Raw genomic sequence first — 17,062 nt, forward strand, 5'->3', positions numbered from 1 at the left:
CCATGGGCCTTTTAAGGCCCGGCAGAGAACTAAAGTAAGTAATGGAGCAGCTACTGCTGTTCTCTTCCTTCTCCGTTGCAGTTTATTAGGAAGCCAGCAAGATAGCTGTTGAGCAGCTGCAGCATAGAAGGAAAAGCAGCTGTCCAGAGCATTGCTGGCTCACATTAGAGATGCTCTTGGGACTGCAGGAGAAATGGTGGGAGACGTTTGGGGAGGAGGTTGTGTTGGGGCTGAATCAAACACTTGTGTTTACAAATTGCAGGGCGTGGCTCATGGAATATATTTTCAATTCATAATCAAATATACATTTGCTTCTTTATTTGCTATAGTTTAGAGTCTCAAGGGCTGCAAGTTGGACACTACTGTTCTAAAAGCATCTGCTTTTCTCTCTTCCTTCAAAACTTCACTGATGATGAGATACCAGTGGGGTTCAGCAACCTTCAGTACAAGACTAGTATTCCTGCTTTTTGACCGTCCTAAAATCTGTTTTCTTCATTTGACCTTAGCAAAATTCATATATTTAATGCACCCTAACCTTTGGTGTCTGAGCAGAAATCGATCTGAAGGACTGTAATCTCCATCCTGTTTGTATTACATTAGGACATGGCTAGGTTTTTTTGTTTGTTTGTTTGTTTGGGGTTTTTTTAAGTAAGGGATGTGTATTTGAAATGCTGGGCATGGAGGTTCTAAATGCCACTGTGTCACAGGCAATTGATGCTAGTGAGTTTTTAGGTTGTGATTTTGGAAAGGTTTTGCATTTTGCTGCAAGGATGGTACCGTCTGTGGTCATCCTGATACTCTGGCAAGAGTTACAAAGTAGAGGGCCTGCCCCTAAGAAAGCTGGATGGGTTCTTGTTGATTACATCTCTCATGTTTGGTTGCAGCGACAGTTGCAGTCGCTGAGATAGCCAGGGCCCAGCAGACTGAGGGTAATGCCAGAGGAACCCAGTGTAGTATGTGAAGCACTGGAGTGGTGTGCTCTCATCATCCTGTGTTGCTTAGTAGATGGGCTACTACATTTTGAACCAGCTGGAGCTTCTTCAGCCTTCCCTTTCATCTCCAGGTACAAAGCATTGTAGCAGAGCACGTGCATGTTACTTTTTCACCCAACAGCTTGTAGTGTTCCCCTGCACCAACCACTAGTAAATAAGAAATGAAATTATTTTTAGCCACAACATGTATATTTGCTCAAATATTTCTTTTACCTGTTCTGTTCTGTGCAACCAATAAATTCCTGTGTGCTACATGTGGAGTGTCTGTTTCGTGTTGATAATGAATAAACTATTTAATAAGCGTTGAGACTTGCACAGATCTGTTATGGTCAAAACAGGCGATTCCCTGTAACCATATCTGAAATGTTGACAACTAACGATTGTTGGCCAACAGATTAGATATTTTCCAAGGGCAATCCACTAATTGAGCACAACATCTAGGCCCCCAGCAGGTTGTGCATGCATTCTGGTGATAGATCTCTGACAGAGGAATATCTTAATTATCCTGGCCTATAAATTGGTAGTTTTCAAGCTGTCCTTAAAGATCTCTCCTACTGGGACAAGAAGGCATAAACCAAAAGCCACCAGGCCTTACAGTCTCTGCTCAGCTTTATTCCGCTGTACTTTCTGTCAAGATTACTGCTGCCATTACTAGTGGTGGTAGGATCATGAGTGAAGCAGCCAACAATAGAGGCCTTTCGATACAGATGGCTACTCTCTCCCTAGCCTGAGGGAGCAGGTGGTGGTGGGAGGGAGGATGAAGACAGGGAGTGAGGCAGCCAGTGTCAGTGTTTGTGTCCATGCAGGCTGCATCAGAGTCAGGGAAGCCAAGAAAGAGGCAAAAAGGGAAGGAGGCTGAAGAATAGTGGGAGAGGTGGAAAGAGAGTCTGGAAAGCACAGCATAGTGGGAACTGTGGCCTGAAGTGATAATTGCAGAGGAAACATAATGTTCAGGCCTAGCAGCCAGCTAACTAGAGAGAGGCAGCTGGTCAGGATCCAGAACATGGGGGAAGTGAGTAATACTGGGATTGTTGGCAAGTTTACGGCGTGTAGGTAGCAAAATCTTGCCCATGTGCCAAAGCAAAGGCCTGTGGTTTGATGATTTAAAATATAGTCAGTAGAGTTGTATGCCTAGATGATGAGTCTGTAAGGGTACAACCCCCACACCGCCCCTGCCCCACCCAAAACAAACTCTCAATATAGGGACTCTTGGTCTGAGAAATACCATTGTGTTGTATCACACTTAATAATGATTTTAAGTACTCTCTATTAATTAATAGGCCTCTCCCTATTTTGCTTCCTTTGCTCTCTTGCACACCAACCCAGGGACTCACTTTTGAGGTTATCCTTGCCAGTCATATTGCCTGTGTGGTGCAATCCTATATTCCAAAGCCAAATGGGCATATAACAACATACAGCTAACCAAGGAAGAGCTTTGCTTAAAAAACTCATTAGGTAGGATCTCCCACTCTTGGTTTTTGATAACGTGTATTGGGTAACAGTAATGCATGACGATTTGTTTTAGGATTCTCAATTTTTTACTGTTCCACCAACTAGTCTGATGAGGAGAGGAGGGCGGTAAATCCCCCTGTACCCAGACTTTGGCTGCATCATAGAATGCTTGGAATTTAAAAAAAAATATATATTGGGTTAATGTTATTTGCCTTCTGGTTTCTCAGCCTTTAGGGTGCACTTGGGACACATTTTCAAGCATTACTTTGCAACCATAAAGCTGAGAAACTTCCTTTTTAATATGAAAGCTGAGATTCTCACCTAACCACATACCTTCAGTAGTTGGGGCTTTGAGAAGAACGCCAAATATCACAAGACTTGTGATAAAATCACAAACATTAGCAACTCTGTAGAAAGTTAACAGAAATAACAGGACAACAACAAGAATGTTATAAATATATCTGCAAAGATAAATGACTTTGGCCAGCATGGAAAACAAGCAGAATCCTACCAATGGCTCCCTGCAGGACTTATCCTCTCCTCACCCCCTCCATCACTCCCTCAATTTCTTGACCATCTCTCCCACACACTACTAAAAGCAGACACCGCTTCTCTTGGGGCTCCACACAGCAGGGAATCAACAGAGGGAACAGAGCCAGAAGAGTTGGAGGGGATAGGTTGCCTGGAATAGTGGCAACTTAGTGGTGGCCTAAAGGAACTACTACTATTCCTTCTCATAACGAAGCAGGATGTGTGAGGATCTATGTAGGTTGTAGGAATGCGTTACGAGGCTGCCAAGTGTGTGACTATCACGTAAAATGCAGCCTTGTTTATAATGCACAGCAATGGTGAATTAGTTCCCTTCTTGTACTAAATGGAGTTGCTTCTCAATCACTATCTTTCCCACCATGGTGTTTTGAATTCTGTAGCTAAAATTAGCCACTAAGCAGCTGGCCAAATATGAGGTGGGCTATCTGCACTAAATTTTAACCCAGAAAAGACCTTTTAAAACCCTCCTGAAAATTGTAGTTTGTTGACATGGCCAACATAGTAGTGCCACCATAACAAATCATTGCTACAAAACCAGTGTGTACTCTCTTAGTAACACTATCCTATCTTAAAATGTGTTATAACCAGGGTAATTATACTTGGGTCCTAGGTACATTAAACTCAAGTTACATTAGCTTTATGCTAGTGTTATAAAAATCATACACTGAAGTGCTGGATGCTGCAAAGAACATATAGAATTTAAAAACTCAGTTATCTGATGCAAATAAAAATAGCCGGTTTATAAATTTTCTCAAAATGAGAAAAACAGATAGTTAGAATCAGTCATGCTGCTCAGCCGCCCAGCTTATATGAGCACATAGTCATTTCCATTTCCATAGTTATCTAAAGTGCTCCTTTATACTAACTGAACTCAAGCTTCATGATGTTCACTGTTTTAATGGAAAGTATGCAGCTACACATGTTGAAATGATTTGCTCAGGTCCTTAAAATCTCTTTTACTTCATTTTATCCTGGTTACATGTCTTTTAGTTATAGGTACTTAAATATTAATTCTTTAAAGGTGTAAATGTTTCAGAGGCGTTTAGTCTGTACCATAAATTGGTGCTTTATTTTTTTCAAATAAAACAAAAATAAATCAGTTTTATTAAAATCTGACTATGGCTACTGAGCATGCACATTAGCTTCTCTTAATAATGTGCTTTAAAGGAAAACCTTTCATAGTTCAAAATGTATGCTAAAGGTCTCTATTCACTGTTTTATGCACTTGCACCTGCAAGGTGCTCAAGTGTTCTAGCAGTGATCTAGACGTGCTTAATTGCTTTGCAGGATCAGCACCAGAGTACTCAGCACCTTGCTAGAGTGAGCCTTATGTGAGTGCCTAGCCCCCATTAATGATCGGAGTTACCTTCTGTTCTCAGTGGTGTGTCTTACTGTATTTAATAGAACAGTAAATTTAGGAAAGTAGGGTTTGTTTGTTTTTTTGTTTTGTTTTGTTTTTTTGAGCTAATAATCAGTACACATGCATGCATGCACATTCTGACTTTTGGGGGAGTTGGCTCAGACCTCTTAAGATGGAATGGTGCAATTCTTGTTTCTTTTCTTCTTTTAGGCCCATAGCTGGCAACCTGGAATCAAAAATCCATATCGGGGTGTGGTGGTATGGCCTGTTCCTGAAAACATTGAAATCACTGTGACACTTTTTAAGGTAGGTTTTTAATGTTTCATTTGACCTCATTTCATAAGGCATAAGATAACATTTCCTGAAAACTTACACTCAGGAACCCCTTCTTTCAAACCACTTTTACATAGGGCCCGATCTTGCAGTTCTTATCAAGTCATTATCTGCATACATAGAAGTTCACAATTTAAGTTTGAGAGAAAACTAAGGCCCCTTGCAAATACCTAACCATGTGCTTAACTGAACACACTCAGATAGTCCCACTGAACTCCTCAGGGCTGCTCACTTTCATAAAATTAAGTACATGCCTATGTGTTTTCAGGATCTCAGCCTAATTTTGCATACAAGTGAAATACAGTCTAGTCAGTTTTGCCTAAAAACACTAAGCTAGTAGGAGTGAAAACAATCTGTGCCTTGACTGCGAGCTGTAATATTGTAGTCGTATTCCTCATTACATTTGTTCTGAAACAGAATCTATCTCTAAATATTACAGCATTTCAGGTACGTTATAAAAATGTCACAGAGCTTGTGTAATTGCTATCTTAGGAACTGCTGAAAAACAGAACTACGTTGATGGGGAACATCTGAGTAACAGAATTTTAGGTCTTTGTGTGGTCTGTTTAAGGAAATGCCATTTGTTCTAGTATTTCAGAATGGTTTTATTACAATGAATCTGTGTTCTGATCAGTTTTTGTACGTTTAGGACCAATTCTTATTTACACTGAGGCCCCTGTATGGTGCTCTGGCAGTGTAAAGTCATCTTAAAATGGGTGTAAGTAACAGTTATACACATTTCAAGGCCCTCCTACACTGCCAGAGAACTTCGTGTAAGTGAGAATTAGGACTTTTAAAATTCTGATATACTGTCTTGATCCTTGTTACTTGATCGATTTTTTTTTTGTTGGAATGTATTTATTATTTTATCAGTAAGCAAGTGTAGTTAAACCATGTGCTATGTCTAAAAACTCTAAACATACATTTTAGTCCAAAGAAAGCAACAAAAGTGACAGCTTTTGTGACACTTGCTACAGAAAAAGTGTAATCCTGGTCTCAGCAGCCAGGAAGGAGAGGGTATAGTCATCCATCACATCCATGCTCCCTCAACCCACCCAGAATTTGTGCAATTGTGGTTGGGGGCAAGGGTCACTTTCCCTAAGAACTCACAAAGAAGGTGATTTTTAAACATTGATGTGTTTTTGACCTGTCTTGTAGCAATAAAAATCAACTGATCCATTTTTTAAGCCGTTTTAGTGAAACTCTCTAAATTTTCTATTTCTCTCTAGCCCCAGAAAAAAAATTGTATCCGATAAATACCATAATACATTTTAAAACAGATAAGGTATAGGCCTCTGAAAATGGGGAAAAAACCCATGATCTCTTCTGTAGTAGAAAAAGAACATTGGTGTCAAGTTACCTTAGTGGTAGTGCTGTACGCTGCCACGTGGGAGTTTTGTGTTTGATTCCCAGTGTCCGTGACACTGGGCTAAGAAGATTGTGAAATGCTGCAGACACATCGCACATACCCCATGGGTTGGCTGGCTGGTGGAGAAGTGAACAAGGAAGTGCCTAATGTCACATAGCAACGATCCTTCTGGACAGTTAAGGAGTGGATTAATTGACTTGGAAGGCAGTCATCATATTTATATCTGGTCCTCAACCAACTTCAAAACCATTTGAAGTCCGAAGGGTCAGAAAAGTGTTGGTTATCTTAACAGTTCTTTAGTGGATGTGAAAGATCCACTAAAAAGAACTCAGTGTGAAGGGAAAGTCTGCTATAGAATGGAATGAGTATGTTCCATGTGGCCCTGTCTCCTAACAAATAGCAATTGTTTGTGTTGATTAAAGCATTAAGATCACAGGCGAGCTGCTGGCTTTATATCCATGTTGGCAAAGTATATTGACGGAACATGTTGCTCTTACAGAGCTTTATAAGAATCAAAGATAATGAATTAACACAGTGCTGCTGTTAGTTAAGCAGTGATCTGAAATAGTAGTGCAGGAATAGAACAGATTCCAAAATAGACAGCCGTGTGTTTTGGGAAATGATACGTACTGTAGTGGCTCTGAATTTGTAAGTGGCTGTTGAAATGTGTTACTGGTAGGATTAGAAGATAAGTCTAGGCTTCAAGTACTGATGAGAATGTTAAGAATATCCTCTTCAGTAGTCACCAGTGGATACTTGAGAACTAATGAGTAAAGTATATGTGATTAGTCAAGAGACATGATATTTTGTTATCTCAAAGTCCCTATTTTGTGCTATTAGCTTGTTTCCTACGTTATATTTGTATTTCATGCACATGCACAGCTATGTATTGAAGTGGTGATACTTCCTCCTGCTCACTCCCATTTCAAAAGATACTCATCAGATTAATTTTTGAATTGATGATAAAGATTTATAATGCTCTGAGTCATTTAAAGGAAGCATGATTCTAAAACATAAATTCGCTCAACCTTTCTCAGCTATTTCTAGTTCCTGTCCAGCTAGCTAATGAAGGTGCTAATTAAATAAAAAGTTTTCTGTTCTATAAGATCATCTTCTTTAGCATACTGTACAATTCTATCTATGTTTTGAAACTGTCAATCAAAATGGGAAGAAAGAAGTATTGTAAAATAATAAATCCATTGTGTTATCTCTGTGATTTGTAATGTTTTCATATAACAGGAAACGCTTCTTGGCTTATGTTATCATATTTCTGTGGTTGCACTCTAGAAGTTCATTTTTAGAGTCACTATGTAATATAGGCTTAATATATATAATTGCAAGTGCTTTGAAATGAGAAATATTCAGTGTCATGTAAGTCAGATGCTGCAAGACTATATGAATATACTATTTGTGAAGAACTGTGTGGGTTTAAGCCACAGTATCACTATTCCTAGGTGTCAGAACCAAAATAAGACAATGGTGGAAAAAAAACTCTTTCTTTCTGGTACTGACTTCATTCCTATACTAGGGGCATTCTTGCTTGGTTAGCAGTGCACCTGGTTTATCATACCGATGTACTGTCTCTGAAACGGAAAAGTTTGCCAGCTCCTCATACTTTTGATCTGACATCAAATTATTTATATTTTAGAATTGTAAAAGGGCACCCATCTGAGCACAGAAGTTAACAAGAGTAGCTAAGAACAAATAAAATCTGAAGGGAAGATTTTTTTTCAAAGGTAGAAGTGGGTGTGGACAGTGGTGTTAGACACCTATCTTCCCTTGGGTCTTTGAAAATTTCCCCCAGCAGACAACCTAGAGTACAGTTCCTAACAGATTCCCTATTATCGTGGAAAACCTGAATAAACAGATGGACTTTACACCTTAATCCAAGTACTACCAACTGATTTCACATGCCACACACTTATCAGAAGTTTCTACCCAGCCCAGAGGATGTCTCCCTCAGACTCCTCTTAGTGGAGTGGAGACTTCTGTAGTAAGGTGATCATGTTACAATATAGTAATGAATGGAATGTGCTATGAGTGGGTGTAAGGTGGCCTACATTAAACTTAAGATGACTTAAAAAAACTGAATTAAGAGCGAAGATGTCTCCATCAGACTCCTCTCACTGGAATGGAGACTTCTGTAGTATAAGGTGCATAAGGTGATCTGTAGTATAAGGTGATCGTAATAATAATAACAGTCTATGGTGTGTACCTAGGAGTGCACGTAAGGTGGCCTACATTAGACTTAAGCTTTATTTAAAAAAACTTTATTTAAACAAAAAGCCTACATTAGACTTAAGCTTTATTTAAAAAAACTGAATTGGGAACTGTTTTAGAGCTCTCAATGTGTGTTTTAAAATTAAGATGATACAATAAATTGTAGTCAACTAGGATCTTCTGAAGTCAGGAGGCAGATCAGGAGGAAAAGTGTAAAGTAGCTTCATGGTACAGAAACCAGAACAAATATGAATGTGTGTGTGGGTAATCTATAGCCGTTGCCTGTCTGAAGCTAAAGCCTATCATGTTAATTTTTAAAATTAGAAGATGCATTTGTTGCTCTCCCCATCTCAGTTCCCTCTTCCACTTTCCACTGCAAGTATTGGGCACAAGAGTTCTCCATTTTTATTAGGCAAGGCACGAGCTCAAAATGGTGCACATCTAGGAACTCATTGCCTAATAAAAAAGGAGAATCGATCTCGTTTGTCATTTAACTTCCTCTAATGCCATTTTCTCATTAGAAGAAAGACTTCATTTGCAAATGAGAATATGACTTTAGATAAACAGTGTCCAAAGTGAGAGACTAATCTGTGTTCACATTCTCCACTCTTTCTCATATGCTTTGTACACCCATGATGTAGAGTTGTGTTTATCTATAAATGGAAAAGAGCAGGCACTCTTTGAGCATGCTACTGTACTGTAATAGTCCATTTAAGTGGTTTAATTTCTTTTGCTTTGAATTCCTCCCTCCTGCCTTTCAGAGTGGAAATTATGCTGATGCCAATAGCCAGTATTAACCATATACAGTATATGTTGAAACCATTCTTTAGACTGGTGTATAGTGTTGCACAGAATAATGGATTTATGGCAAGGACGCCATCAAGCTACAGTACTTTTGGCACCCTCCCATCCTTCACTTTAAATAATCCTAGTAGGTCTGTTTTAACAGCATCCAGAAAAGGTCATAATGGGAGAAAGCTTCCCTAGAGACAAGGAAATCCTTTTCTTCTCATACCCTTTTCACTTTGAACAAGGATAATAAATACTTGCTGATTATAGGAAGAAAACTGAAACCTCCCTTAGGATGCTTGTAGGGCCAAGAGGAATTTTAATTATGGGATTGTTTCATGATTAGCCATAATTTTCACCATTTTTACAGTCATTATCTTAATATGAGCTGTTAATAGTTGTACAATCATGTTTTGCATGATTTTTGAATACTCAAAGTATGAACAGACAGTGCTTATCATAAAACTGTGAAGTCTATAAGCACTCTTTTATTGTGGTGTGCTTTTTTCCACCTTTGTTAATTGTGATGTAATATTTAAAGACTGAGGAATAACAGAATGTCTTTAATAATTTTACATTTATTGTTAGACTGTAAAGCGATAGAGAGGGCCCTTCAGTGTTTAATTTAGTCCACCCTTTAAAATTTCCCACATCAAACCAAAACACAGATTTTGAAAAATGTATGTTAACTATAATTAACCAAAATATAATAGCCTAATCTGTACCATGATGCCCTACAGAAGGATACATATTGTGTAGTTATATGTCTTCCCTGTTTTACAAGATGTGTTAAAAGCATTGTACAAACATTAACTAATTTATTCTACCAGCAACCTTGTGAGGTAGATATTATCCCCTTTTTCATATGGGAAAACTAAACAAAGAAGTTATGTGACTTTCCATTAGGACTACAGTCAGTGGCAGAGCTGGAGTTAGAGTTTAGTATTATAGAATCATTGAATATTAGCATTGAAAGGGACCTCAGGAGGTCATCTAGTTCAACCCCCCTGCACAAGGCAGGACTAACCTCAGCTAAATTATTACTAGTTCTTTTTCCCCAAACTTGTGTTTATTCCTCTAGCCCTCAATTCAGCAGTCCATCCATGTTCAGCAAAGGACTTACACTCATGATTAACTTTAAACATGTATTTAAATCCCACCGGAACTGAATTAAGCACATGCCTCACTTTAAATGCTTTGCTGAATAGGGATGGATTTAAGCACGTGCTCTGATTCTTTTCTGAATTAGAGGCCCTAGATCCCAGTTCTTTCGAAACAGTTACAGGCTTTATGTCCACACTAAAGTTGTACCAAGTTAACTATATCTATTTAGAAACCAATTTACTTAAATTGGTGCAATCCTCTTGTGTAGATTCTCTTAAATACATTTATATCACTTTAGATTAAAGTGATAAGCTAAATCAATGTAAGGCACTCTTAAACCACACATAGAGGGGTTACACCAAAATGAAATCCATTTCTAAACTGTTTTATTTAAATTGGTAAAATGCATCTGTATAGACAGGGTCAGAACACTCCTTCAAGTGTATGTAACAATATCCATGCACCATATCTAGGGTGAAAATATAAAATGTTTTTTTATGAAAACGAATGTAGAGAGATTCCAGGTGAATACTAAAGCACAATATGCATTAATGCTCAGCGTAAAGGGTTGTTCTGTTACCTCATAATGATAAAAATGTTGAAGCTTCCTATAGATCAATAATCTTCCACCAGATTCTCCTGATTGTCAGAGCTCTGAAAAAAGAGGATACATTTATTTTGAGTACATAAGTGTTAGTCACTAATTGTAATAATAAGAATTCACAGTGACATGTACAGAGTGGCCAAAAGTATGTTTGCTTTTGAAGTGTCTAAAGCTCAAGTTGCTGCCTAAAAAGAATTAGCAGTAACACAGCCTTCAAATGAAGGTGCAGCTTAGAGTATTTTAAAGTTGTAGCTCCCTTTTTAACTTAGTCCTGAAATATGTTGCGTGTCAATTCTGTGGTGAAACCCAGGAAGCCATTAATGCCAGATAAGGAACAAGAAGGGATAGACTAGAGCAGCAGTTCCTAACCTGAGATCCACGGACCCCGGTGGTCCATGAGGCTACTACAGGGGGTTCGCAGAAAAGAAAAATAACAACATCCTCACCGAGGAAATGTACAATTTCAAATAAAAAATATTTTCATATAGTTTCTAAAAACCTACTACTGTAATTTATTTTACAAGTATGCTTATTAGGGATGTAAAATAGCAAATGGTTAAACGGTAAGTATTATTCTTACCATTTACAAATTGTGTTAACCATTTAACCATTTGCTGCATGGGGGGGGGGTGAGTGAGGAAAGGGTGTTGCAGGGAGGGAAGGGGGGGGTTGGGACTTGCGTATGTGCAGAGGTCCAGGGGAGAGCCCTGGCAGCAGCACCAGTTGAGTAGACAGCAGAGTGAGTGAACCAGTAGGCAGCGGCTGAGGTGTGCCTGGGTGAAGAGTCTGGAGGGTCCGGTGGGCACAGGGAGTGTCCCCAGTTCTGGGGCAGGGCCAGAAGTGCAGCAGGGGGACAGATGGGCTTGGAGGGTGGGCAGGGTGCATAGGTGCTTTATTGCCACCTCCTGTGGGCTGGGAGACGGTGGGCCCCACGCGCCCAGGGCAAAGACTGGGAAGCCAGGGCAGAGGCACCTCCTCGCTCCAGCTGGCACGGCTAAAGCCCTGTCCCTCCCCCGCCCCCAACAAAGCCCACCCCAGCCACTGGAGCATGGCCTGGGCAGGGCAGAGACACCCCCCACACCCCATATGTGTCTTGCTACTCTGGCTGAATAGCCTCTCCACTCCCCAATACAGCCGGCTCCCCCCGGGGGAGAGCTCCACGGCAGAGAAGCAGCAGTTGCAGCTACACACCTTGGGGATCCCCACGCACTCCCCCACTCACTCGTTTAGTGCAGCTGCCACAGAGCACGCTCAACAGAGGGGATCCCGGTGTCCTCCCTCTGCACTGCGCCCCAGACCAGCGCCACTCACTGGGGAAGCACACAGCATACTAGAGCTAGGGATGTAAAATATTATATCGTTTCAAATAAACGATATGACTTTTTTATCGTTTAAAAGTTTGTTTAGTTAAATGATATTTTATATCCCTAATGATTATATAGTATTATTTTTAATTGTTTTTTATTTTGGTCTGTGGCACCAGAGTGTGACGTGTTCACGTCACACACCCCTTATATGTACAAAGTGGCAAGGTAGTGAAGGTAGCGGAAAGTATTAAAAATGGATCGGTGGATTAAAACAGGCACACTAAAAAGGAAAGAAACAGCAAATGAACAAAGTGACAGTGGAACATCAAATTAAACTTTGCAGCACAAGCAAAGTAAATGCAAAATGCGGAAATACAGCGATCGGTACTTAGAAATGGGATTCACATGGACTGGTACTGAAGAGGAGCCATGACCATTGTGCATACTATGTTATGAAGTGCTATCATATGAAAGCTTAAAATCAACCAATCTTCGTCGGTACTTAGAAACAAAACATAGCAAGTATATATGTAAGCCAGTTGAATTTTTTGACAACAAACTCAGAGAATTCAAGGAAAGCAAGAAAATAATGCAGTGTACAGCCACAGGCAATGATAATGCAAAGGCCGTGGAAGTTTCTTATCAGGTGGCTTTACTCATAGCAAAGATAGGAAAGCCGCACACAATTGGAGAAGAGATACTATTACCAGCAGCAAAGGAAATGGTGAGTACCATGCTAGGAGAGAAGGTTTGCAAGCAAATGAATGTAATCTTGCTGTTAAATAACACAGCTCAACACAGAATTGGAGAGATGACCCAGAATGTTAGGGAACAGCTGATAGCGAGAATACGCAAAAGTCGCTTCTGTGCTCTGCAAATGGATGAATCAACTGATGTTGCAAACCTTCTCACATTCATCAGGTATGAATTCAATAGAGAGGTGAATGAGGACTTCCTCTTTTGCAAATCATTGCCTACATGTGCAACTGCAGAGGCTATTTTTGAATAATTTCATACAAGAGAATGATATTGATTGGTCAAAAGGTGTCTTAATTTGCACTGAAGGGGCTCATGCTATAACAGGCCAACACAGTGGAGTTGTTACTCGTGTTAAAGCTGTGGCACCGTTAGCAAAATCCATCCACTGTAGCATCCACAGGGAGGAGCTAGCTACAAAGAAAATTCCTGCTGACCTGAGGACACTTTTGGAGGAATCCATGAAAACAGCCAATTTCATCAAGGCCCGTCCTTTGAATTCAAGAATATTTGTGGCTCTATGTGACGAAATGGGCAGTGATCACCGTCAATTACTTCTGCATACTGAAGTCCACTGGCTTTCTTAAGGAAAGGTACTCTACACGCTTGTTTGAGCTGCGCGATGAAGTGAGGATTTTTCTACTTGCCTTTAAATTTCAGTTTTTACATTACTTCAGTGATTTCCTTGGTTAGCTAAGTTGGCATACTTGGCAGATGTTTTCAGCCACCTAAATGGGCTTAACCTAAGCCTACAGGGAAAAGCTGTGACTCTATTCCAAGTTCAGGACAAAATAGAAGCTCTGATCAAGAAATTAGATCTGTGGTCCAATCGACTTGATCAATCGACCTATGATTAATTTCCAAATCTTTCAGATTTTTTGGTCACATCAGAAATGCAGCTTGCAGACAAAGTAAAATGTGACATTAGGGAACATCTGCAAAGCCTCAAAGTACAGCTGCATGAGCACTTTCCTGTCCCTGAGTTAAAAAACAACTGGATTAGAAACCCTTTTGTGAATTTTGATAATGACGTGCTCCCAAATCTGACATCAAAAGAGCAAGACAGCCTAACAGAACTTTCATGTGACAGCTTTTTAAAGCTGGTCTTCACACAAAAGTACCTGATTTACTTCTGGCTACATGTTGCTTCTGAGTACCCAGAACTGTCCAACGAGGCAGCGAAGTACCTGATGCTTTTTTTCTGCACTTGTTGCATTAAAATCAAAGTGCCAAAGTAGGCTGGATGTGGAATCAGATTTAAGGCTAAAACTCTCATCGCTCCAACCTGATATCCTGTCTTTGAAGTCAGTGAAACAGCACCAGCCATCTCATTAAGTAAGTTATTCAATATAAATACATTCTCTCACATGTACTGCTATGCTCCGCAATGTATTTGTTAAGGTAATGAATAAGAATTTCACATAACTTAAGGTATGTACATTACAAATTATTACTGAGTGCACATTATTTCTTTGTTGTTATGTTAGATTTCCATAAAAAACGGAATGTAAAAAACAACTAGTAAGCATGTGCTGGTCCGCAAAATGTTTGGAGGTTGAAAAGGGGTCCGCACATTCGAAAAGGTTAGGAACCGCTGTCGTAGACTTATGTGCTGGGGTTAGGGTGAACAGGTTTCGGGCTCAAAGGGACATTAAGGCAGCTTTTGCCTTTGTGTGTATGTAATTTATTCCCCTTTTATTCTCCTTAGACAGCTTTTGCTGTATTTATTCATTATGTGTATGCTATTGAGACACATTGATATAGTTCCATTAAGATGAGTCAAGGTTTTACAGGTTGTGAAGGACTCCGCAAAAAATTGAGTCCACCTGCTGAATTTTGCAGGAAATACTGTTCTTCCGATCGACGGTATCACAATCTGGTTACAAACATGGTGGTAAGTTGTAGTGTGTTTGCTGAGTCCTTCACAATTAGAGTAGGGATATGTGCATTGTGGTATGTCGACCGGATGGGCTTCAGTAGACTAAAAATTTTAGGTGCTACTGTACATTGGCTAAAGTGATTTTTTTCCCTTATAACTACTATTTAGCTTTTTTTCCCCCCTCCCCCAAACTTAATAAAAAAATACTCTTACTCTCACTGACGCTTCAAATCTAGTATGTAAGGAGTCCTCAAAGTTCAGCCACTTGAATTTTATGCAAAGGCAATAGTTTGGGAGTGAGGAGAGGAAGTAAGATTTTATTTTGAAAGTAGGGGAAATATTTTTTTCCTGCCAAAACAGATAAAAGGATTTGCTTCACTTTCAAAAATGTCATCTTTTAGCAGAAACCCAAGCACTGAAAATATCAGCCCCAAAGATGCATGTTTCAGAGTGCTTGAAAATGAGGTTGAAAAGGAAATTGTAGCACAACCATAAATATAGCAGTACCTACTGATGACCTCAACAACAACGTTATTGGGTAATTAGGAAGTGACGATACGCACACTTCAGTGGAATTTTAAATAACTCATTATAGCAACAAGAATGAAGCTAGAATAGTTTGCTATCTCATCAGAACCCCGAGGTGTACGTGTATAGATTTATTCAGAGTTTTTCCCAAGTTTCCCATATTTGAGGGATATTAAAAGATTAGCCATAGATATTTTTTATTAAAACATGCAGATAGTTTGTAATCTGCTTTAAAGATGAAATGTACTGCATGTGTGCTAAATATGCATCCTTTTAGTGATGTAATGTTATGCCTTCTTACATTTTTATTTTTGTAAGCGTTATCTTAGAGAAATACAAAAAAGGAAAACTATAAATTAATTTTAACTGTTTGACATAGGTCATTTTATTTTTAAAAATAAGTTTTTATTAATTTTATGAAAAAGTGCTTACAACATACACTAGCAGCATATGAGAACTGTGCACCTAAATCAATAAGTAACCTTTGCAATATAAAACTATTGCATCTGTATCTATAAGATATCAGAAATGCACTATCAAAAGGCCTGATTCTGTAGTCGTTACAGGTTTGATCTACCCATTTTTTAAAAAAGGTAATCACCCTAGGATAAATCATTAAAATGACAAGTATTAATAACTGGATGGTGGAAAATGGTTTATGTTCTATTAATATGAGGTATAGTAAGTCAGCCAAGTCATCATACAATTTCATTAATTTTGTTTACATATAGTAGTCCTACAAAGTTGATTAGAGAGAGTGCAGCGGAGGGCAACAAAAATGATTAGGGGGCTGGAGCACGGGACTTATGAGGAGAGGCTGAGGGAACTGGGCTTGTTTAGTCTGCAAAAGAGAAGAATGAGGGGGGATTTGATAGCGGCCTTTAACTACCTGAAAGGGGGTTCCAGGGAGGATGGGGCTAGGCTGTTCTCGGTGGTGGCAGATGACAGAACAAGGAGCAACGGTCTCAAGTTGCAGGGCGGGAGGTCTAGGTTGGACATTAGGAAAAAGTTTTTTACTAGGAGGGTGGTGAAGCACTGGAATGGGTTACCTAGGGAGGTGGTGGAATCTCCATCCTTAGAGGTTTTTAAGCTGAGGCTTGACAAAGCCCTGGTTGGGATGATATAGCTGAGGTTAGTTCTGCTTTGAGCAGGGGGTTGGACTAGATGACCTCCTGAGGTCCCTTCCAACTCTAATATTCTATGATTCTATGATTCTAAAATGATGTACATGAAATTACATGATCTGATAGTTACAAGTACCTTAATTTCAGCATGCAGCTATCCAGAGATATTCCTTGTGTGTATATCTGGATAACTGCTCTTAAATCATTATAGCTTATTGTACATTATGTTCTTTTCTCTCTCTCTTTTTTAACTTTATTAAAGTTATACGGTATGGTTTGTAACCAGTTGCTGGCACAGTTTCTTTTGACTTTTTGTACTCGAAATCATCCAACAGTAATAGATGTCAAATGTATTTTAAAACACACATTTTATTGCTGTGACCGTGTAGTCATTAAATATAGCCCATTACGTCATTTAGCAAACAGAATATTTCATAAGTCGCATTGAAGCTTTTGCTGTATTTATTTATTGTGTGTGCTATTGAGCAGAACCCCCACATGGGGAGGGAGAAAGGGTACACTTTACCAGGGCCCAGAGGCCCTGGGGGGGCCCAGCCCAGGCTGCAACCCCCATTATCATGAGGAAAAAAAATTTCATGGCTCATGAGATTGTATGTATGGGTTGAGAGATTGTGGTATGTGTGTGGGAGGGGGCCCGTGTTACAAGTTTATACTGGGCCCGAAAAAATTACACTT

General features: G+C 39.4%; 1 protein-coding gene across 13 annotated transcripts in view; it reads left to right on the forward strand.

The window, feature by feature from the left end:
• The window catches only part of EHBP1 (EH domain binding protein 1), a 313,842-nt gene that overhangs the window by 55,438 nt on the left and 241,342 nt on the right, over positions 1-17,062 (forward strand). For all 13 annotated transcript variants that reach the window (XM_067565220.1, XM_067565223.1, XM_067565221.1 and 10 more), the window contains one exon: positions 4,564-4,659. In XM_067565220.1, coding sequence (XP_067421321.1) covers positions 4,564-4,659 — 96 coding nt within the window. The remainder of the gene's footprint in view (positions 1-4,563; positions 4,660-17,062) is intronic.

Source organism: Emydura macquarii, unplaced genomic scaffold, assembly GCF_026122565.2.
Source record: "Emydura macquarii macquarii isolate MOO-44397 ecotype Brisbane River unplaced genomic scaffold, CSIRO-AGI_Emac_v2 contig_2676, whole genome shotgun sequence".
NCBI lineage: Eukaryota > Metazoa > Chordata > Testudines > Chelidae > Emydura > Emydura macquarii.